This window comes from Chlamydotis macqueenii, chromosome 9 (assembly GCF_036417535.1).
Source record: "Chlamydotis macqueenii isolate bChlMac1 chromosome 9, bChlMac1.mat, whole genome shotgun sequence".
Taxonomy (NCBI): domain Eukaryota; kingdom Metazoa; phylum Chordata; class Aves; order Otidiformes; family Otididae; genus Chlamydotis; species Chlamydotis macqueenii.
The window spans coordinates 14,360,390-14,383,621 of NC_141564.1; the positions used below are offsets into that span (position 1 = coordinate 14,360,390).

The 23,232-nt window shown below is 38.3% G+C and overlaps 2 protein-coding genes across 8 annotated transcripts in view; one reads left to right on the forward strand and one right to left on the reverse strand.

Moving 5' to 3' along the window:
* Positions 1 to 13,884, reverse strand: part of OPA1 (OPA1 mitochondrial dynamin like GTPase) — a 57,781-nt gene extending 43,897 nt beyond the window's left edge. For 4 of the 7 annotated variants that reach the window (XR_015259324.1, XM_086754306.1, XM_086754305.1 and 1 more), the window contains exons 1-7: positions 13,794 to 13,884; positions 10,815 to 11,133; positions 10,395 to 10,491; positions 9,114 to 9,221; positions 7,825 to 7,878; positions 7,120 to 7,187; positions 1,964 to 2,074 (exon numbers count right to left, since the gene is read on the reverse strand). Coding sequence is in view for 6 of the 7 variants with exons in the window: in XM_086754306.1 (XP_086610432.1) it covers positions 1,964 to 2,074; positions 7,120 to 7,187; positions 7,825 to 7,878; positions 9,114 to 9,221; positions 10,395 to 10,491; positions 10,815 to 11,133; positions 13,794 to 13,822 (786 nt within the window). In the remaining variant the exon portion in view is untranslated. The remainder of the gene's footprint in view (positions 1 to 1,963; positions 2,075 to 7,119; positions 7,188 to 7,824; positions 7,879 to 9,113; positions 9,222 to 10,394; positions 10,492 to 10,814; positions 11,134 to 13,793) is intronic. The other 3 variants (XM_086754307.1, XM_086754308.1, XM_086754309.1) reach the window with 3 other exon arrangements.
* Positions 13,885 to 17,366: 3,482 nt separating this feature from the next.
* The window catches only part of LOC104482675 (putative cation-transporting ATPase 13A4), a 41,185-nt gene continuing 35,319 nt past the window's right edge, over positions 17,367 to 23,232 (forward strand). Inside the window, exon 1 of the mRNA XM_086754795.1 lies at positions 17,367 to 17,631. Coding sequence (XP_086610921.1) covers positions 17,569 to 17,631 — 63 coding nt within the window. The 5' untranslated portion in view covers positions 17,367 to 17,568. The remainder of the gene's footprint in view (positions 17,632 to 23,232) is intronic.

The window sequence follows — 23,232 nt, forward strand, 5'->3', positions numbered from 1 at the left end:
TATTGGACAAGCAAGCAAGCCAATTCAGTTAGCAAATAAACAAAGTTAGTTTATGCCCTGTCGAAAGGGCAGGCAATGACTTATTTCAATGACAGCAACAATTTATTCTTCAAAGGAGAATTTGGATCAATGATTGGAATCTTTCTGGATATAGATTGGAATCTGTATCATATCAAGATATTAAAGAAAATAGTTTACCAACTGTTTCAATTTGTTTCAAGTAAAAATATCAGTACGACAAACAAGAGCCATTCCTTGTCATTAGGCATGTATGTCAAACAGCATACTTGAATGCTAAATTAAAACTTTTTATATGCAAGGGCAGTTAGACTTCCAACACTCAAAAAACACAAAGTACCTGCCTTGGAGGACAGGACAAAGATAGCCCTCACAGCGATTTCACAGCTTGGGAATCGTAGTATTAGTTGCAAAAAAGCACTAACAAGGTAGAATTTCAATCAGAAACAAATGTAATATCAAGCTCTTTCTTTCCTGATTGCATTTATTAGGCCGATACATTTATATATATATAAAATATTGTATTGCTTTTCAAGTGATTTTTACATCTTCATACATTTTATTATAAACTTCAAGCTACTATTCCATACTCCAGGTCTCTCCATAAACTGTATACAATCTGATGGAGGCTGAAGGAGTTAAATTTACTGAAAAACAAGTGACTGAATAAATAGAGAATATTTAGACCAATGAAGACAGCTTTACTCTTCTAGTAAAATATACATCTGGAAGGGAATGAATGCAAGGACATTTGTAGGACACTTATTGATATAAAACAATCTCAAATAACTGCATTTTCATTATATTTTGTTATACAATGCCTAGATTCAAAACTGAGGACAGAATACATCAGTGTTATTTTAAATCCAGACACAATATTAAGTAAATAAATTTGAAAAGTGAAATATGAGGAAACGTTGCCTTTAATCTTTTTTTTTTTTTTTAATCAAGGAAGATTAACAGTTTAGAGTGGCCAGGGGTTGTAAGTCTAAACCATAAAAAAATAATACAGCAAGAAAGTAAAATATTTAAGTTTAAAATGCTACTATAGTTTCAGATTACAGTGGTTTCCTCTGTTAACGGACCAGAAAGCATGACAATTGCAGCTAAGGAACTATGTCTGAAAGTTTAATTCACATTTACTGTGTGAAGATTAAGTTCTGTATCAAGTGCTCAATTCCAAAGCTGTTGAAAAATATCAGTAATCAGAAAGATTTTTGGGGGGCACAGAAGCAGTCAACAAAGCAACGTGGTTAAGAATTAGGGGTTGTAACAGATTGGACTACTAAAATATCCCAACTTAGGAAGCATTTCCAACTCCTCTCAGCCATATAATGAACAAAATGATCAGAGCTTAAGTTAAGTGAGTAAAGCGATGTGTAGATGTTCAACAACCACAGCATCATCAGTATAAACTGTGCTTTAAGAGGGAAAACAGTCAAAGGAATACCTTTGATGAATACACAGTAGAGACTGTTATTAACAGCAGTATTTAATTGTCTGTGCAAAATTGTTTCTAAGGAGCTGCTGTCATTTTCAGATTGGTAACAGTATAAAGCAGGAAAAAATGTTCCCAGAGATACATTGACCCTAAACAGCTACAGTCTTGCAAGACAGAGCTACCATAAGCAAGCAACAGTAAACAGACTTCACATTAACATACTATCCTTAAATGCATTTTTAGTGTACGAACTTCAAATAACAGCTTTTATAGAGGCAGAGAACACACAATTTCAAAGTGACACAAAGTATCTGTTCTGTTTTTAAGACCTTGCTTTAAATGCAACTTGGTTAAACTGAACAGGACTACACATTTGTAGTGAAGCTAGCTGTAATAATTATTTGGGTCCATGATCTAATTAGTCAGATTTTCCTAGCTCAAATGCAGAAGGCTGAAGTATTTGATTAGTGTGAATATAGTACATATTGTCCCTTAAGCCATCACCTTTCTCTTCTGCTGGGAAGAGCCCATGTTATATTGGTCAGCGGCTCTGCGTGCTTCCTCTTCGTGCTGCTGGATTTGTTGTTGTAACAGAATGAGTTCACCAAGCAGACCCTGCCATGAGTTTATAATAAAAAGGAGAGGAAAAATTTGGGGTGTAAGGAGAACAAAGTTAAACCAAAGGGCATGACAAAGACAGATGAAAAACAGGTATGAATGAGTCAGTTCAAACAAAAGTGAAATTTCACTAGCAAGATCTCTTGCTAGCTAGCTGGGAGTCGATAACTATGCATTTTGCAAATCCAGGTAGAACAAAACAACAGACATTTAGCAACATTTCATAATTATATTCAACTTTAACTAAGCATTTAAATCTTCAAAAAAATAAATCAAACTATCGTGGCTTTAAAACATTCTCAAAGTTTTCATGATTTCATTTCAGTTGTTCATACCAAAAATTCTTACGTATCAGCAATTTTCACAATTTAGCCATGCATATATTTAAAGCGAGTGTTTCAGATTTCTACACAAAGTTGTGCACAACAGCTAATAGGCTCAACTTTGTCAGTAACTTAATTTTGTTCTTATTCCCAGCAACACAGACAGTTTATAGAAAGATGATTTTGCCTGCTACTTAACTTTCTCAAACTAGGAGAAGCAAAATAGTTTCTAGAGCATAAAGAAAAAGCCCCCTCTCCACTTCTGTAACACACTGCAGTTTAAATTTATGCTGTCATAATCCTCCCTGATCACTTCAAAATCCCTGCAACTTGATATTTATTCCTTTAGTCATTCAGCATTTCGAGGTAGCTTAGTTTTCTTCTTTTCTCCCTCCACACCAAATATTCTTGTAATCGTACGCTGTCTTTCAAAATTGGTTTAGCAATACTACACCAGCATCTACTGGAACTTTATGCGCAGTTTATTTCAGAGAATGAAGACAAAAGTATTAATGAACTGTGTAAGTAAAGCTCTTTAAAAAATATTGCATCTTCTTCTATGAAAACATTCAGTGAAACTAAAGGTTTCAAAAATTCACTTCAGGAATCAAAACAAACCCTGAATTAGAACTTTGGTGTGAGAATTCAAGACATCTACCATCAAGTTATACATTCGTTGCATGAAATACACACACAGGCATGTACACATAAGGATAAACAACACAGGAGAGAATGGATAAAAGGAGAGACAATCAAATGACCAAATAGAAACATTTGTTAAATAGTGATTTGTGTAACATTTCAAGAACAGAAAAATCTTCGCATTTGTACTTTTACTGAATCACTTTAAGATTTAATAAATTTCTATATTGCCAAACTAGCAAAGGGATTAGACTTGTGCCAAGAACTCAGGCAAATCAAAAGATTTCATTTCTACACAGCAACAAGAAGAGATAGCCTCATGGCTATGCTTAGTATTAGAGCAACAACAATAATAATATTTTGTCATTTCATAAACAAGGACACTCTCAGTATGACCTGACACACTCCCTTTAAACCATGGTCATGAAAATACAAGAAAAAACACTGAACAAAATCTGCCATGAAAGCCTTTTAGCATTTAAACAGTGTTTGAAGTCACCAAACCTAATTATTTAATATGCAATTACTTTGTAAGACATCTGGTCCGTGTGGCTTTTACTCCATAGTAAAGTATGAAAAGCCCTTTTCAACTACAGTTACTCCATTTAAAAAAAGATTCAGGTGAAAAATACGGTGATTTAAAAGGCTCCTCAACAACACTTTCTTCTTTGTATGTATTAGTCAACAATCTTATTTCCTTTATTTTCTATTTCTTACTTGATAGGTTTGAATTTAAAAAAAAATAAACAAAAATCAAGACCCTTAAATAGCACAGAACTATACACACAACACCCAGGCTGGTATGAATGAGGACACAAAGCAATGTGTTTACATCTCCCTGTCATTGGATGCTACCACTATTTTCCTCCCCGAAAACCCCAATCATTCCAGCGTAAAACTGTATTTATTTCAAATAATTTTATCTAGAAAAATCAACATTGATCAATTAATGGGATTTCAAAACCAAAGTTGTTTACAATCATTACATTTTAATTTTAATTATCAAAGAAACAACTGTAAAGGGGAATAATGCTAGCTGGCAAACACTGGCACAAACCCTGCAAAGTCATCAAGAGAATCTGGGTGCACGATAAATAAAAAAGGCAAAACAAGCACTGACATTGTTCTGCATATTGTTTAAAATAAAAACATTATTTTACATTAAAAGTTAATATGCTGTACTTCAGTTGAGTATGACTATCTCTTTAGTTTAAGAGTTCCTCGTGCCTAAAGTATTTGTGCCCCAATTTCACGAGCAACCAAAGCCCTGTCTTTTTGCATGTCTTGACTCTTTCCACTGTTTCCCACTGACTTCAGTGTGACTGTTCATGACAAAAGCTGAGCCACAATAAGACCTTGCAGGAAAAAAATAATTAAATGCTGCGGGATGTGTAGGGGTGAAAACAATGAGGAAGGTAAAGAGATCAATTTCTAAGAAATTGAATAAATGTTACAATTTTATCCAGAGTACCTATAACATGAAACTGGGAATTAAGTTGGAAATATCACAGTGCTATGAATAGAAAAGAGAAAATTACGGAAACTTTATTGCATAACTTGCAAGAAAGAACAAAATAAACAAGAATGTTTAAAAAAAAAAAAAAAATAATAACCCTGAGGCAAGCGATATTCCTTACTAAAGTCTCTTTTCCACTCTCCAGCAGTAGCCGTAGTGAAGAGCTGTAGAATTACTGTGTCACTTCTTACACTGACTGAAGGTGACCCTGCACTGGCTGAGCGAGGCCGTCTACGCGCTGCCAAATCCTCAATAGTGCGCCAGGTTCTTCAAGGCACGAGATTTTATCAAAGTACCAAAGGCAGAGAAAGGACTGTGTGGTTGGTTTTGAATTATTTATCTGGCTTCTAAGCCTCAAATCAATACTTGAGACACATTTTTCATACCCACGTCAGCACAGGTATAACCACTATAAGTTTTCTATTAAAATTGGACTAATCTTTGGAATTTGTTTGTTTTAACAGGAACCTGAAACTCTTTCGGAAATTTTTTTTGGAGACAGACAATAGTGAAGATAATTTTCTAAGAAAGTAACACTGCCATTTCAAATGTAAGTCTGAACTAGTCCCACACATACAATACAATAAATTATTTAACTACACTACAGTTTTTATAACTATCTTTTCTCCTCTTTCTCCAAGCAAAACTTTTTATTTAATCCCAGTAGAAACAGATATAATTTTAATTATTTAAATTACTTATCTGAACATTCCAGTAATTTTAATTTAATTATCTTTTTAAAAAGTCTATCTTTTTCATTAAATTAAATATTACGAGATAAACGCATTAGAAGCAGTACAGTCTGATTCGGTGTTCAGGACAACATTCACTCTCTCAAAGTTATCTTGCAAAGTAACTGGTTTCTCAAGCATTCTACAGGAAGCTTTTAGAGACTCGTCTGAGGACCATGCCCAATAACATTCCCCCAAGTGAGCAATTCCTAGATTCCTTTACCAGTTACTCATCTTTTCACAATGAAACAAAAAACTAGCTTATCAGACACATTTAATACCACGTTAAGGACTTTATGCATCCATACAACCACAATTCTTACACTAGTATTGGTTGGCAGTGGAAAGCGCTGAATGAAAAAAGGCCATCCAACTCATTGTCTTGAAAATAATAATTACGCTTGCCAATAAACCAAGTGATTATGCTATGATAGCTATTCATATGTGTCTTGTTTGAAATATTACAACCAAAATTGATCGTATTAATTAGTGTAACATATCGGATATAATTGGAATAACAAAAATAAGTACACCGGACTAAATTTTCAAAATCATACTGATTTAATACAGGCTGATATTTTCCGTACCACAGCCAAAGTTTTGTTTGTAACATTAAAATGCAGCTGTCACTGCATGCAAAAGAATAATAATAAGTATCAGTGATATTAGTGGTATTCAGTAAAGATCTCAGTTAATTTATTTATTGAAGACAATAAACTAAGATGGCCACTTCTTCACAAATCAAGAGTAAAGTATTTTTTATGTTTTGAACAGTGAAACCTGCGCTAAGCAATCACTCAAGAGAATATAAAGCAGTAAATATGAACAGTTTACTGACAAAGGGGAAACAAAAAGCTAACTTAATTCTTATGTAGAAATCCATCACTGTTCTAAAGGAAAAAAATAGTCATAAAAAGTGAGCTTTGTACAGGTTTCACTATATATTGCCATGCAGAATTAATGGAGAATAAATGTATACATGCCTGCATATACAGAAATGGCTTATGTAAAAGCCCCAGTTATCGTTCAGACACTTTCAGTTGCAAAAATATATATATATAATAATTTACAGATACCCCAATATATAATGTTTTCCTTCAATTTTTAAAAAGAATTTTTTAAAATATTCACAGGAAAAATGAAAAGCCTTTAAAGAATGAGCAACATGACAATTTAGGAATTTAATAGAAATAAGATCTCCTATTCATGAAAGCAAAACAATTAAACTTCACCTTCTTTACTCAAGGAAAAAATGCTAAATGTTTTAGTTATCAAAATACAGTAACAATAATTTTTCAGAAGATAATAACAAAAGTGTGATGTATGCTTTATCTAAATAAAGTAAAAAGACAGATGTTTTAAGAAACAGAAGTTCTTTATTAAGTCAGAAATCCTTAAGTAAAAATCACAACTGTGAAAATGTCAACAGAAATGCAGCTGCAAGCAGGAATGCTTGAAAATAACTACAAAAGCCTAAACCGACTTCAGTAGTAAGCTATAAGCTCAAGTGACACTGAGAACATGCCCTGAAAAATTGCAATGCACACAAAATACATAGAATTACACTCTTATTACAAACTAATTTTCTTAAGAATGCAATTCCTAAAGATTTTTATGACTGCCCTGTATTTTCCTTATACCAAAATGTTTACTATCATTGTACTGTTATTAATAACAACAACACATACTCAGGTCATTTTCAATAACAAATGCTATTCAAGCTGCTTCAAATAAACATCTACAACTAGCTATTGAAAAATAAAAAAAAAAAACACAAAAACCGAAACACCTGTTGTCAAGACATTTTTAGTTTTGCAAGACAGTAATTACCTTCTTGTACTGTTTGTCGTTGTCATATCCCTGGTCAGTAGCTCTGAATGCTGTTTCTCCTGGAGAACCTAGGATGTAATTACAGAAACATATTATAACACGTGAAAGCTCTTAAAAATTCTCAAATTACGCCTACTATAAAATTAAAGTTTCAACGTCTATGAATTATTACTTCAATAATCTTTGATGTTCCTATTAAAAAAAACAAAAAAGATTCATCTTAAGAAACTGAACAAGAAATTCAACTTAACACTCATCTGAAATTTTTACATCTAGTTTGTGACTCAGATTAGTTTTTTCACAAGGCAGTAGGCATCTTCAGTTATACTATTAAAGTTCTGAAAATATTGTAAAATTAATTATTTCTGACAAATGAAACTATAATACAAATTCCATTGCTATTATTGTAATGAAAAAAAAAAGTATTTCCCATACACAGGTTTTCAAAATAAGCTTCTGGAAAATGCCTGAAATAAAAACCATCTGCTGAAGGCTGTGGCAGAGAAACAATAACTGTTCATCTACTCATTCTCACAGGGGAGGATCTAAGTATTTTAAAAATAATTGGAAAGTATTTGTAAATCAATATTAAATTGCTGTAAATACTTGTGTTTACATTGATATTTACTCCTCCTAGTATAGTAGTGTTTCAAGAGTTTGCTTTAAAGAGGCAGGTTAAGGGCAGTAAAAAGGGCTTTTACACACCTAACAACAGAAGTAGATCAGAAGCTCCTATGACTTCACTAACCAAATTGTAACCTGTGAAAAACCAGCAGAAGAGGGGAAATAAAAATTATAAATACAAAACAAAATGCAAAACAAAGATGAGGGATCTTGGTCTCATTTGGAGGATGACAGTTATAAATGGCAACTCTGCCCATGTGAGTATAACAACTAACAGGTGACATCTCAAAATACCAGTCAATAACTTCACAATTTTAAATAGCCAAAATCTTTAGCAGCCAAAATACATAGGAGATTTTGTAATCTACTTGTCACTCTGTTGAACTTCATCCCTACTTACGTGCACACTGAGTTTGTAAGATTAACAGAATACTGTCAATGGCAGAACTAGTTTAAGAAAATTAAAATACACTTCCTATGCACACTGACAGGGAAATATTTTCAAACACACTTAGAGCAATGACAATAATATCTCACAGATACAATCTTTCATGAACACAAATTTATGTGGTTTGATAATTATTAAGGTATGTAATAGGAATAATCTTGCACTTTCTTACAAGAATGACTGGTTGAAGTTTTGAGCTGTGCTAGCAAGTTAGATAAGATGGTCAAATCAATCATTTTTAGTTTTTAAAAGCCCACTGATCAGAGATGTCTTATTTAAGTCTCCCAAAACCTGAAAATCATTAAGCCTATACCACCTGGACACACCGAATTGACAAACCATCCCCTATTCCTTTGTGAAGGATTTAGAACTTCTGTCTACTCCGTTGAAACACAGTCCCTACCTAAGCTAAATCTTCAAGTAAGTCCTTCTGGAGCTATATCCAGATGGAAAAGATCATTCAACCGAAAAGAATAACTTCATTACAAATCTGTTATTTCACATGCTTGCAACAATAAGAACCATCATTCTTAATAATCCAACTCTTTTCTCTTCTAAGAGCTGTGGTACTGTTACCATCCAGTGAGCCTCTCACCTTCTCCAAAATTCCAGCTGCACAGGTCCAGCTTCTATGACTCACGGAAATAATCTAGCTTTCAATCTGTTTGTTCAGAGTTGTACAAGAATTCTAGTTTCCTATTCAATTTCACATTTTGGTTCACTGTACTTGCTACTAGAATTCTCGCTTTTAAAAACACATTACACTTACCTGTGTCCGTAACACTTTCAGATGAGATATTCAATGAAAAGGCACGCATTTTCAGGATCCGCTTTCTTTTAGTGTCTAAGAACAATTCTGTAACCTCATTGTGTAATAGCTTATGTTTTCAAAATTAAAACTAAGCTGAAAAATTGTTCTCACCAGGAGAAAAAAATCCTTTCAGTGAAGTGAAGCTCTCTCCAATCTTGTCAAAGTCAGGCAGAAGTTTGGCAAGGTCGTCTGCATCAGGGAGGACTTTGATAAGTTTTTCTAGGAAAAAAGTAATACACCTAATGAGTAGGGCTTTTTCCTATTGTTTTTGTGAACAAAAATGGCTTAGGCTGTAAAACCTAAGAACTGTTTCAGGATATGGCTTTTTTTTCCATTTTCATTCGTTAAATAAAGAATTAAAGAGTTTCTTTCCACATGCACCTCCCCCCATTAGTGTTGGAAAAGATTATCAGACCTGAAAAACCAATTACTTTTTTAGACTTTGAACTTCTTGATAAGTTGGTTGCCTTAGGTACTTTAATATTGTCTAAAACTTATTGCTGCATTTCACCACTTTTCATATATTATTCTCTCACATACTTTGTAGAGGACGTTTTAAAATTATGACACTGTAACTATGCTCACCTCTTGTATATTCTAAGAAAAGTTTTTTTTTCAATTTCATTAAGCAGCCAATTTTGTAATCCTTAAAATAAGCCAAACTTATTAAAGTACAATAAAAATGTAGTGTCTACTTGCAATCAAAACAAGAAAATATTTGCCTCAGTTATTCCATCTCTGCATTTATCTATGCAATCTATGTAGTAAAATCTTCCTAATTTTTTTTTTTTTTAAAAATACCACCCTGTATAATAAGAAGTAACTCAGTGCTTGTTTTTTCTATCTTTCATCTGAAAACATGCAAAAAACCTGCTGTAACCAGAAGGTTCAGGAAAACAGAGTCTATATATTTTTTTTTTTTTTCCTTTTGTATCTTCAAGATAACTTTCTAGATAGGTAGGTTCACCATTCTGAATTTTCAATTGGTCTTTTACTCATGCATATCTTTTACTTCTCTGGTTATACTTTTTACTTGCAAGTGTCATTCATATAGAAAGACCTTTGCGCGTAATACTACCAAAACCCGCTTAAGTCCCCTTGATCATACTGCAACCCTCCTTTCAATAATGGGATTATATGGTCAGATGAAAGGATCAAGAATATTCTGAAATGAAAGGATGAATCACGGAATACCTAAGCTAAACTACGCTTAATTTCTTCCTACAAACACACTGATACAAATACCTTGGTTCGACACACACACAAAACTCTAACAATACAAGTTCACTCAAATTAAAGCTACTGGAGAAAGGCACTGAAGACCTAGGTCTTTACGTTTAACTTTTACATATTCTAGTCTTTAGACAGAGTAACATTTAGCTTTTGCGATACCGAAGTCAATATGTTCATCAAGCTCCCAAATGAAGTCAGGAACAATCCACTTATATTCATCGAGATCTGGCATCATGTCCTTCCACTGATCATATGTCTAATACAAAACAGAAAAAAAAATATAGTAGAAACAGAAAAATAAATGTATGTAGACAAGTATATGAACAACCTATTGAAAAGTAATGCCTACATATAAAGCATACTAACTCACCATTTTTTAGATATGAATAATAGTACTTGGATCTTTTAAAATCTATACAAGTACTCTAAACAGCATGTTTTCCATATTCACTCATCCGTGTTATCATTAGTTACTTAAACAATGATATCTTGTATTTTTGTGGATGTACCAAAAATTATTGCTTTGAAGTAAACAGAAACAAAGACAAAAGGCATAAAATAGCTTCCACGGACAAATACCTTCTTAGCTGTATAACCACCACCTACAGCAGATCCTAATATAAGATAGCGAATTTTGAGAAGTCTTGACGCTAGTCGAGCTAGCCAAAAGTTCCTGTGGAACTGGTATCCATATTTCACATTTAAAAGTTTTGTTTTGCGTAGAGGAAGACGATTAAGAGAAGAGAACAGCTTAACAGATATCCTTAACGGAGGTCTTTGAAATTTTGAACTTGGATGGTAGGGATGATATATACTTCGGGAAACAAGATGCAAATTTTGAAGTGGTGATTTTCTTTTTATTCCACAGCTGCTATTTGCTAGACTCTGGCAGATGACACTAAAAGAAAGAAATAAAAACTCTTAAGTAACAGATTTCCTCAACATACCATTAACTCAATAACCTCTTTAGAATCAATTCACATTACATTTTAGCTGGTTACAGATAAATTATCATTCTGAACATACCATTTCCAGCTATCATTGGTAAAATGGTAAATAAAAAGCTGTAAACATTGTTAATGGGTACAGCATTTCCAGTGGTTACAAAAATAAAACCCTAAATATCATTTATGAAGTCTGTTATGAATTAAATTTAACTTCCACACTGGATTAAGGCACATAACGTGTCTGTGGTAAAACATAGTTTGGGCAAACAGGAGATAAGAGTTCACAGAAGACTATGATCAACTTGCAACATAAAAGAAAACTTGACAGTTTGGCCTATTCAAAACGAAATTTTAGAGAACATTCAGTTTGTAGAAGATTTTCAAACTTCAAAAAAAACCAATACACAGACAAAATTTCTTTGCAAAATACATTTGTCCTTTTTTTTTTTTTTTGTGAAGCAGATTGTCCTTTGGAGTTGAAGCACGTACTTAATGACATTTTTCAGTCCCTTTCACTCCAATATCCTGCAGTTCTATGGTTAGAGCATTATTATTTTGTCTTAGGTCATGCACAGACAAGATTATTTCTGAAGGAACATGGATGCACCACGATTGCTGAAGACTTCAATAAAGTAATTCAGATTTATGCAAGAGAGAACATTTCAGTCTGAAGGATTTGATTCTGAAAATAGAGCCTAGCCATGAAAAGCATATGTTAAAACACAGGAATCTTATCAATCCTGCCTACATTAAAGCAAATGCATAGGTTGGAATAAAGCTGCCTGTACGCTTTCAGTTACACTATCTGCATGCTTCAACATTTTGATGTAGTTTTGCTAGTTTAAGGAAAAGACAACTGCTCTGGAAAAAGCAATTTCTTCTGTAACTTTTCAGTCTCACCATCATATCAGAATGGTTAATATTTACTGGATGCAAAATATGAGTTAAGTTACAGTTCCTGAAATTAATGCTTGTCTCTTGATGTTTTTTTCAGGGTTTTCAATATTATCAAGTGCATTTACTTACAAAGGGGACAAATAGAAAAGAAGAAAGTGCTTCACACCACTGAGAAGGCAAATTTTTTATCCTGTAATCCTAAATAATTTAAAATTAATAGACCTTAAAGAGAATAAGTGAATTATATAAAGCGGAAAATATTATAGCATTTTCAAGTAACAAGCTCTAATCTACAGAGTTCTTAGTCTTGAGATTTTCCATGTACTAGGGATGACTGTGGCAGCCTCTTCTCATTATTAGTCTTCACCTAGGTTAAACACATTTTCTAATAGTATGTAATTTTCTTCTCTGTGATTGCTCTTTAAAAATACATGTATTTTACAGCATTCATTCTGTAAGTTTAAAGTGAAGGAAAAATTGAGTTCTATCACAAATTGTTATGGCAAGAACTTGATCAACAACAATTGCCTTTTGAGTACTATTGCATATTTAAAACCCTACCTGCTTTAATTTCACATATAAAATCTTATAATTCATTAAAAACCCCACTACTCTGTCATTATACCAAAACTTCCATCTTCTATTTTCTTCTCACCTCCCATTGCTAAAAACTCCCGATTAATACTGACAAGAAAATTGCCTTAAGATCTTCACTGGATAGTGCAGTTCAGCTGAAAAGAGTGCCAAAACAATGCTATTAAATAAAGTGTTTCATAAGTCCCAAATTTAAAGCCTCTGGAAAGGCAAAAATTAGCCTTCCAGACATGAGTAGCTCTGCCATTAGAATCTGCCTGATTACAGGCCTGCAACCCGAGTACTCCCGCATTGCACCGAGATTATAGACACCTTGTAAAACAGAAAAAGGGGCTTGTTACTACTGAGAGCCAAGCACTCCACCTGGAAGTCAGACCTAACATTTTACACATATTGCTCCAGTTTAAGAGTTCAAAAAATCCCCACCTCAGCTGGGACAAATTTTCTGTGAAGACAGGTTACATACACTTTTAATAGCTATAACTGCAAAGGAGTCTTTCAAATGTAACCCAGCAAAAAGCACTGTGGTATTTCCTTTCTCATTTAGCACTAGACAACAAATTATTTTCTTACTGCTGCTCCCAAATCTGCTAAGGAACATTATGAGATTACCAGCTATTCAGTTTCACCGCTCTTGTCTGGAATCGCGCAGAATGGTGAAAAACAAGAGGAACGAAGGGTGGCTGCTGGGGAGGGCCAACGTCAGGACACGAAAACGGCCCGGAACGCCTAGGGTGGGAATGCGGGAGACGCAACCACCTTCCACTTTGCACCCCCAGGTACCGGGGAAGCTGGAGGATGGGGAATTTCCCCGCCCGGGAGCAGCAGCCTCACCCCAATACGCCTCAGGCTCACCCCTGCGCCCTTTACACGCCACCCTCCCCTCCGCGGACCCGCCAGCTCGCACCCCGACCCGCTGTGCGGCTCCGGCCTCTCCCGCGGGTGCCCAGGGCCTGCTCAACCGGGACGGCTGTTACAACCGACACCGCGCCCGGGGCAGAGGCCCCGAGGTCAGAAGAGGCGGGAGAGGGCCGGGGCTCCGGCGGCCACTCATTCCGCTCAGCCGCCGGCGGCCCGCAGCGCGCCCGCCCTGACCCCTGCCGCGGCCCGCCCCGCTCACCAAGCCGCCGCCGCCCGCGTCCGCCACATTCTAACGGCCGGGAGGGGCCCAGAGGGGCCGCACGCACCGCGGCCAACGGCCGGGGCTCCGCTGCCGCGGGCAAGGGCAGGTGGAGCCGCCGCGGCTGCGGACTGACAGAGCTACCGCCGCTTCCGGGCAACGCGGTCCGCTGCGGCCGGTCCGCCTGGAAACCGCGCCTCCCAGCGCAAAGGTTCCGGGCATGGCAGAGGCGAGGGAGGGTTTTGAGGGGACACGGCTGGGGGCTTTCCCGGGCAGGAGTAGCGGCGGGGTTATGGCTCCTGGGACGCAGCGACCGCAGGGCCTGGCCTCAGCGCCTCACGCCTGTACCCCTGGGCTGGCCCAGGGTACCCCCGGCACCCCCAGAGCGGCCTGGGCTCGCCTCTATGGCCAGGCCCGGCAGGTCAGCGCTGGAGAGGGTGGTGAGGCCCAGCCCTGGGTGGAGGCCTGTGGTTGTACCAGCGTCTTCCACGCCGCTTAAATAAGATTCCCAGAGGAGTTCCCATGATGTTTCGCTGAAGAAGTGCGTGAAATGGGTGGTAGCACTGCCTTGAAAGCTGGAAAGCATGTCCAAATGGGCTTTTGTGAGTTTTTGGCAGAAGGACTACATGGAAATCAGAGGCAGAGGAGGAAGTAGGAGAGTTCAGCAGAACTGTTAATCTGCCCTCCGACAGAATCACTTCTAGTTGTGTCATTTCTGAGAGATGCATGCCTCACCTGTCTGTAAGACCTCAGGTGTTGGAGGGTTTACCTGGCAGTGCCAGTGCTTGCTAACATTAATAGAAAGATCGTGCCTGATTTGAATCTTTCTTGCAGCAAGTTAATTGTATCCACAGTGGACATGAGGAATATTACTTTCTCCATTTACATGTTTGAAAACTATTGTAACGACTCCTCTTAGTCACATTTTCTTTAGATTAAATAAGCCTAAGTCCCTCTTCCATGTTTTCTGACTCCTTTGTCATTCTTCTTTGTGCTGTTCTCTGGACTGTCATCAGTTGGTTCACAGCTCCCTTCCTGTAATACACCCAGAACTGGGTCTCGCATGCTGAACAGAACAGAAGAGATTTGGGGTGTTTCGTAGGCCAGGCTTTTATTTACACAGTGGGATTTTTCAGAGCAAAACAAGTTGGAGTAGGATGACATAATACATATGTGTATTTTCAGCACTGAGATAAAAGTTGTAGGGATGTGGTGAGGCACATGTTTTTGTTTCTTGCTTGCTTGCTTGTAGCTTTATTTTGTTAATATAAACCTAAGGGACTATCTTTGTTTTACATCTTACCTTTGCCTTTGTATTTTAACTTGACTAGTTATTTTTGTTATTTCTATCTGTTTGGTTTTTTTTTTTAGGAAAATTTCAATTTAAATATAAGAATTATGATACTCCGTAGGACATAATACCAGTAACTTTTAATAAACTGATCTGTAATTCTTACTTTGAGCAGTAGAGGGCATCATATAACTAAAGGTTCCAATTTGGGATGCTTTAGAGGTGTTTTCTCCAGGAGAACGTGAACTTGTTTAAGAAAATGAACGAATTCCACCATCTTCGTTGGTTCTGGATTAACAGATTTTGCTGGAATGTTATGACAGGTTGCAAAACTATGGAAATGATGAATGTTTTACACCTTTAATCTGCTTTGAGTTTGGTTTCAGTTGTGAAAATATAAATCTCCCTAATAAGAGTGTTCTGTAGGAGCAGAAATTGTCAATAGGAGCTGGACTAGGCCTGTGAATAGTGAATAGATTAGATGAGCCTTGATTATTCCCTGGAGACTGAGGTTTGGTGTGATACTCTGCACGCAGCTCATGTGTCTTCTCTGTGGAATGGCAGCCAAGGACCCCTCCTGCACCCTAGTCTTCTACTAACACTAGAAAGAGCAAGGCTGACATTTGGAGGAAGCAGCAAAAGCTGACCAAGCAGAAAAAGTGTGTATAGGACTCCAGTTTTCCACCCCAGCACCTCCCAGATTAATGAGTCATTTCCCAAAATCGTCAGCCTGCCTTGGAAAAGGTACCTTTGCAGTCATTTCCTGTCTTTACAGCTTCTAGACAGAACCACTGAGTTTTCTCCTATAATCAGGTTTATCAGAAATGGACTTCATTGCATTCTTTCCTTGTAATTTTTATTTGAAAATTGTGATTCTTCTGTAATAACTGGAGTTCCAGTTGCTGGGTCTCAGAAGAACAAAATGAAAAGTTGAGAGGCTCAAAGCTAGTCTCAGAGCTGCAGTGGGGGGAAGAAAAGGGTAACACTGAAGCTGGGGTATGGAGACCACCTTGTTCCCCCTTGATCTTGTCACAACAAATCAACCTTAACACATCTTAGTACAGTTGTATCCTTTTCTGTCCAGCCTCTGGTCTGAGTTCCTTTTGAAAATGTGCTAGGTGTCAAGACCAAATAGCTTAACTCCAATACAAACTGCTTGTCACCAGCCTTTTAGAAACATATCTGTCGCTGTCCTGTGCATACATGCACATCTGGTTTACAGGTCTGTACCTAGCTCATATTATTAACAATGGGCAACTTTCCTTGTATTGATTGACCTAGCTCCCTCATTTTATCTTCTCTGTTCCCTCTGCGTTTCTCCAATTTCAGTTTCTCTGAGCCCTACCACTGCAGGGTAGGCAGTGGTCTTTCCTGGTGCTTGAGATGTTTGGGACTTGGGCAAGTCCATGCCACGTGGAAACAAAATGCTGATGAATAGGAACTAACTTGGCACCTCTTCATCTGTTTCAGTCACCCTAGAAATAACATTTTTGTTTCTTTAACATATTTGCTGAAAGAACAGGTTTGCCTCTCCTAACCTCATTCCTAAAATATTTGGTGTGTAACTTCTTAAAAAGTAGTCAAGGACAAGGAAATAGTAATGAGAATGAGAATGAATCACAAGACTAATAAGCAATGCAGCCTGACAGTGACAAAAAAAAAAAAAGGAGGTGATAAAACCCTCAGTTCTGTTTTTCTGCCAGCTTCCTTTTGGCCCTGATTTGGAGGTCAGAGACATTTGTATCCAGCTCACTGACATCAGTGGGGAACTCCACTTTCCCCCAGGAGAGAGTAAATAACTTCAGTGTCATTTCCCAAAGCTATATGGTGACGTCGGAAGACATTCTGTGATGATATTCTTAATAAAGAATAAAAATACTGGTTACAGATCCTACATGGCTGGATCCTGACACACAATCAGTGCATAAATCCACTTGCACAAACTGGGGCCCCTGTTTACAATGCCAGAGCTTGAATTTTTCTCCAAAACATATGTGGGGATCACAGCTGGACACTTGGTTCAGGCTGGTTGCTAAGAGTGTTAACAACAGCAATGCCTATTTTCCTCCTCATTTGGACACACTCCTGGTCTCCAGTGATTCCGTAATCTCTCAAATAAAAATATTCCCCTCTTACCCTCCCCTGAAAGTTGCACGCCAACAGCGCTTGCTTGCACCTATCAGAATTATGACCCAGAGTTACATTGTGACAAACCCTTGTGAGATATAACTTTTTCTTTCTTGCAGTGTCTTTGAGTGAATTTTGCGTGTACCCTTGCAGTCACAAAACTCCAACAACAGAATGAAGGGAGGAGGGATGAATGCTACCTGCTAACCCCACAGAGAGGGAGGAGCTCCGTTCTTCAAACATCAGCAGAGTTATAAGGAAGGTGTGTACTTAGAGCACTTCCTCAGTGTGGAAGTTCGAGCACACAACACTGAAGACCTGTCCTGAGAGTGCTCTGGAAAGTCTGAGGGTCATTTCATGGGGGAAAATCCTGCCAAGAACCATTATGCACAGCTTAACCAGGGAGAAGAGAATGAGATGGTGAGTTGTATCTCTGACTAAGTCTTTCTCAACTTGAAGCAGCAGGTGGCACATGTTCTGCCATAAAATGCTGCAGTCTGTAGCTTAGTTCTGGGTGGTGGGGATGTTTTCATAGCAGAAACATACAGTTAGAAAGGGGTATAATTTTTTTATCAGAAAGAAAATAAAGTTTATGTGTCTCCTGGATTTAATTGCTTATCCCACCCACGAGGGGTTGAAATGACAGATTATTGATGTGGCATTATGAATCTAGGTGGAGGTGGTCTTATATGAGCTTGAGGTATGGGTCGGAGTGGTGTTCCTCACCATTTGACAACTGAATGTCTAGGGTCAGCTCCAGTTAGACGAGTACTGGGACCTTGGCTTTCTCTGGAACATTAAAACACATGTGTTTTGTTTGCATAAATTATTAGCAAATGCATTCTGTTGAATTGGCAACACTATTCCAGCCTGAGTGCCTGTGTAACTCTGGATTTCTAAATACAGAACTACCATATTTCATTCCAGAGTTTCCTAGAGAGGAGTATATTTACTAGCATTCCGTAACATGTGGAATTAAGTCCCGTGTTTACATAAAGTATCTGATCTACTGCATGGAGCTTCTCTTAACTAGTAAGCACAGCACACATTTGTAGTAAATTCAGTGCTTCTTAGCTGCTTTGGCATTACTACGTGTTGTGGATCAGCTGTTCGTCACATATACATTCTGTCAACCTAACAGATTCTGCTGGAGATGTCAGACCTATGATGCAGCTGTACAGCAACAGTTCTCACGCGTGTCTGGTAAATGCAGTGCTTCTCAAAATTCCTGTGCTGCAGAGCCACTATAGCTCTGCTATGAGTGCATGTAGGATTTCTGGGTGTACAACAGCCCCAGCAGAGCTAGTGAAACACAGCCACTTACAGGCTGACATGACTGTTCACTTCCAGAAATCCTGGAGAAATCTTCAAAATCTACTCGCTGAGAATTCTATTTTAGTGAAAAAGAGACCACGTCATGGAAAAATGTGGACATTTGCTATCCCTAAATACAAACCTAGATTCTTCAGGCAGCTCTCTGCCACGCAGGGAAGGGGAGATGTCACATTTTGTGTAAAGCCAACCTGGGCAATCTGGGATGTACCGGGGAACGCAGTGCAGAGCCGCCCAGCCGCACGAACTGAGCGCTGCGGGGCGCGCCAGGCGCTGGCTGCGGGGGCGGGGACTCCGCTCCGCTCCGCTCCGCTCCGCACGGGCTCGGCTGGCTCCGCCGCCGCGTTACCAAACCCGCCCGCAGCGCCCCGCTCCTGGCTCTAGCCCTGGTGCTGATGTGCCACCGCTCCCCAGCTCCAAACGGCTGCTGGTTCTCTCTGTGCTCCACCCTGCCCCTGTCCTTCTGGGACCATAAACACCTTGTCGTTCTCTTCTCACCACTGCCACTGCCACTCTCACTAGCAATGCCAGAATTGAGCCTGAGCTGATCAGGTTTAAGTGTACTGTCTGGTGTTATGCTGAGCCACTCTGTTGTGCCCTGCATGTCCAGTTCCAGCTGTACACTACTGTAACTCTCAAGTTGTGCTTGCATGGAGCCAGCTAGCCCACATTACCTTTCCAGCAATGTTCTTGTTTCTCACCAGTATCATACTGAGCACATGTGCCATGAGTCCAGTGCTCAGAGATCTGCACTGTGAATTTGAGGTTTCCCATGCACTGTGAATCCAGGGCAGTTGCCGTGCTCTCCATGCCTGCTATCAGCATGAGCAGTGCTCCTTCACCTGGGGTGCCCAAATGAAAATAACAGAAAAAAGATTGATAAAGCTGTTGAGTAGTAGATGCAATAAAAACCATAGCCAAATTGTGTTAGATCTGGCAGGTATGTATGTGTCTTTGTTACTTATATGAAAGACAGAGAGAAAAAAGTTACAAGTATGAGAGAGATAAAGTTATCTGTGAGGGTGCCTGAGGTACTGTAAGAGGACAAGGAAAAAACCAAGGTATGTGCAGAAAGAGAGAACAGCTAGTGTATGTATTCGTATGAAAGAGAAAAATAAAGTAATATGTAGGTGAGAGAAGTTGTGAAGAAAGAGACAAAGAAGGCTGTGTTTAAGCAGAGGAGAAAGAGAGTACATGGAGTGAAAGACTAATATGCAGACATTCTTTCTTTGTTAAAATCATGTATTTTAAATTATTGGCAGCCACAGCAAGTGGCACTGGCACATCTCAGTTACCTTGCAACACTTTTTTTTTTTTTAAATTCTAAGCCATGAAAAATATTTTTCAACATTATTTTTAAAAGTCAGTTTAATTCATCTGAACCAAATTGTTAACAAGCAGTTTTTGACTCCTCAAACAAGATCATATCACTTGGTGTGATAATGTTACAGCTGATGTCATGCAAGTGACAGTTCTTCCAGAGTGAAATAGTTCAAGTAATTTTGAAAGCATGCAAGTAGTTCATTGGACTCTGGACATGCAACGCTTTCCTATGCTGAGCTAGCTGTCCATTTTGCTGAGGAAATTTGGGGAGCTCTAATGAAAAGAAATACTTACAAGTTTTCTTCAGTGTTTCCATTCCTTGGTACAGCTGAAATGCTATATAGTCCTGTATTGAAGAATAATCACTCTGACTTAGGAAATCTACCCTGTATATCCTTGTACACATCTTTGGGATTACTTTACGTGACAGGAGCACATTTGCTTCAACAAAAAATCACTCTTGGTACCTAGCTAAAACTTAGCAATGTATATTCAGCACAAGAGAATCTCTCTCTCTCTCTCTCCACAACCATTTGTAGGACTGGAAAGATCTCAGCAGCGTGAAAGCACTCACAGCAGCTTGCCTCAGAGAGGGCTAATAGGTGTGGTAATAGGAAGGGATTTATTTTAGGAGTTAGGTTGCTTTTTTTTCTTTTTTTCCTTCCTTTCAGAAGGATCTGCTTGAAGGTGTTTTTGAGAAGAATTCTTGATTGAATAGGAAGAGGGAGGAAAAACACAGCTTTATGCCCTCTGCCAATTTGATGCTCCTCTCTGTACAGCTTGGGAGTAATAATTTCCTTTGCACAAACCCTGAAGTGCAAAGCATAAGTCCTCCAGTGGAAAAGATTGTGGTAGACTTCAACAGGCTGCTGATTCAGGAAGGATTTGCCAGAAGCCTGTCTTAAGCACATGTTCCCCAGTTCCTTATTTCTGAAGGAATGGGACAACTGCAGTCAGTCAGCTGGTGAAACCCAGTTTGCTGCTTGCATATTGGCAGCTGTCTGCCTCCTTTGAGATGCCAAAATTCTGAAGGGAATCTGATCCAGGAATTTTATATACTTTCAGTTTGAAAAATTTAACTCTTAAAATTAAGACAGAATCTGACAGTCATAACCTTGTTCCTAATGGAACGATAGTGAATATTGCTCCTGGCTTCAGAGGTAACAGAAACAAACTTCTGATGAAACAGGCTCCAGTTGGTAAGAATGAGATTCAGTTATTAAATTCCTTGTGAATCTTAACCAGTCTTTCAAGTCTAATCCTATTAGCTGTTGTTATAGCAACAGGTTGTTTGTAATAGAATACTTGGTGATTGTGTTGCGAGAAATATGATAGTTTACAGCCACTGTTTAGGTTCCTTGCTGGTAGCTACAGGCCTGTTTTCACCAAACAAAAGGGTGCCTGAACTTGTTTGACTTTTGTATTTAAGTTCTGCTGTGCAGATGACCTGGCAGTTACAGGCAATTTTTCTTTTAAGCATAAGTAACAAACACTTGCTGCACACTGAAGTGATAAGCCCTTGAGTGCTGGCTTTGTATGATTGTAACAGCAGCTAAGAACCTTTCTTGGAATAAGCATGCTTTCTGCCAACTGAGCAGGTCTGGCAGCTTTTTCTGTCCAATATTACATGGCCCCTCCCTAGACCCTTCACTCACAAGTTAAACTAGTCACTCTTCTGACTGTTGGGAGTCTCAAGAGAAAGATGAGGAAACAAAGTTCTACAATACACTACAATTTATTAAAAATTATTCTACAGAGATTAGATGAGCCCTGCATACCAGTCTCTATTGTAGACAGTGCTAGCTCCTGTGAGATAACAAGAAGCCCTTTGGAGTCTTACAGATAGATAATCTTAGCTTCGTTTTCCACTCTCTCTTAGTCTTGTGCCCTCAAGAACCCAGGTTATTTGGCTGTGTAATGTTATATATGCCAAATGCACACATTGAGACCTAAAAACCTGCTCACAGAGTGGAAAAGTTGTCAAGGTGCAAATCTATTCATCAGACTCATCTTCAAAAGAGGCATGTCTGCATCAGTACATCTTCTTTGTGCAATGAAATGTCACACAGCAAAAGTTATTCTCTTTTCCTTAACAACATAAAACCAACATGACAGACATGTTCTTACTGGTGTCATCAACACCAGGGTTTCTGCCAGCCCTGGAAGTATTGTTTGCCGTAGTGGACATGCATTTGCTTAGAGATCTTTATAGTATAGGTGAGTGAATCCTGAATAAGCTTGAAGAATTTCCAAACCCTAATTACTGTAAGGCATTCACATGGCTAAATAAACCTGCCAAGAAACCTGCGCCATGTGTGTGCCTGTTCCCCCCTTCTTCATGCACATTGTGATTACCTCTGTTGTGGGTCTAATAGTCACCTTTTTTTTTGAGAAGATTATGGTTTTGAGAATTCTTCTAAAGAATTCCACTGTTGACTTCTTTGATAACTGAGAAGTGCTTGTACTGTTTCTGTTTCAACAAGGAGTTATTTAAGTACTAAATTTTTTTATGAATGCGCTATTCATAGGTATAGTCATTCCAGCTGAAGGCACAAGGTCAGTAAAAACATCTCAACCTAACAGAACATTTTATTCTGAAGTTAGCTATTGAAAGGTTCTGGCCCGGGGAACTTTGGCACAAGCTAGGTTTGGAGCTCAGTCTATTTCCCTGCCTAGCTTTACTGCGGAATGATGTGGGTCAGGTAGCCAGCTCCAGACATTTCCAAACCATGGGAAATGCTTTGCTTTGGCTTTAGATTCCTGCATGGACATCCAAATACAAAACAGCAGCTAACATTTGATGTTTATTCTTTCCCAGCTTACTCCTTGTAGAGCTCCTGAACATCTACATTCAGAAATGTCACATTCATCAAGACACAAACCAATGAACCTGAACCAACACTTGTGTTCACAGGGTAGAATGTGCACTGGGTCAGAACAGCCTGAGGGTATTTCTCAATCTCAGGGAAGTCCCTTGTGAGAAGCAGCAAGATCCAGCAGAAAGTGTAATGGCATGGCCTTTTTTTTTCTCTGCTAAGCTGTTTTCCTTGTCTTCTTCTCTCCTAGTTTTTAAGATGAGAAATACTAATGCATGCTTGGTTTTGGGAAATGTCTTGAGATCTAAGGGATCAAACCACTTTTTTTTTTTTTTTGTGGGGAAACTGTTCTGAAAAGCAAAGGCCTGCAAACATATGCAGGCGTAGGGGGACTCAGATACATGTTTTGATATATAGGTGCATGGTTTCCCAGGCAGAGAAGGACAGAGTCTGCACTAGCTCTATGGTTATGTTGTCATATCAGGCTTAGGGAATCATTCAGCGTTTCAATGGAGAAGAACACTGCCAGCAGAAGATGATCCCAAATGAC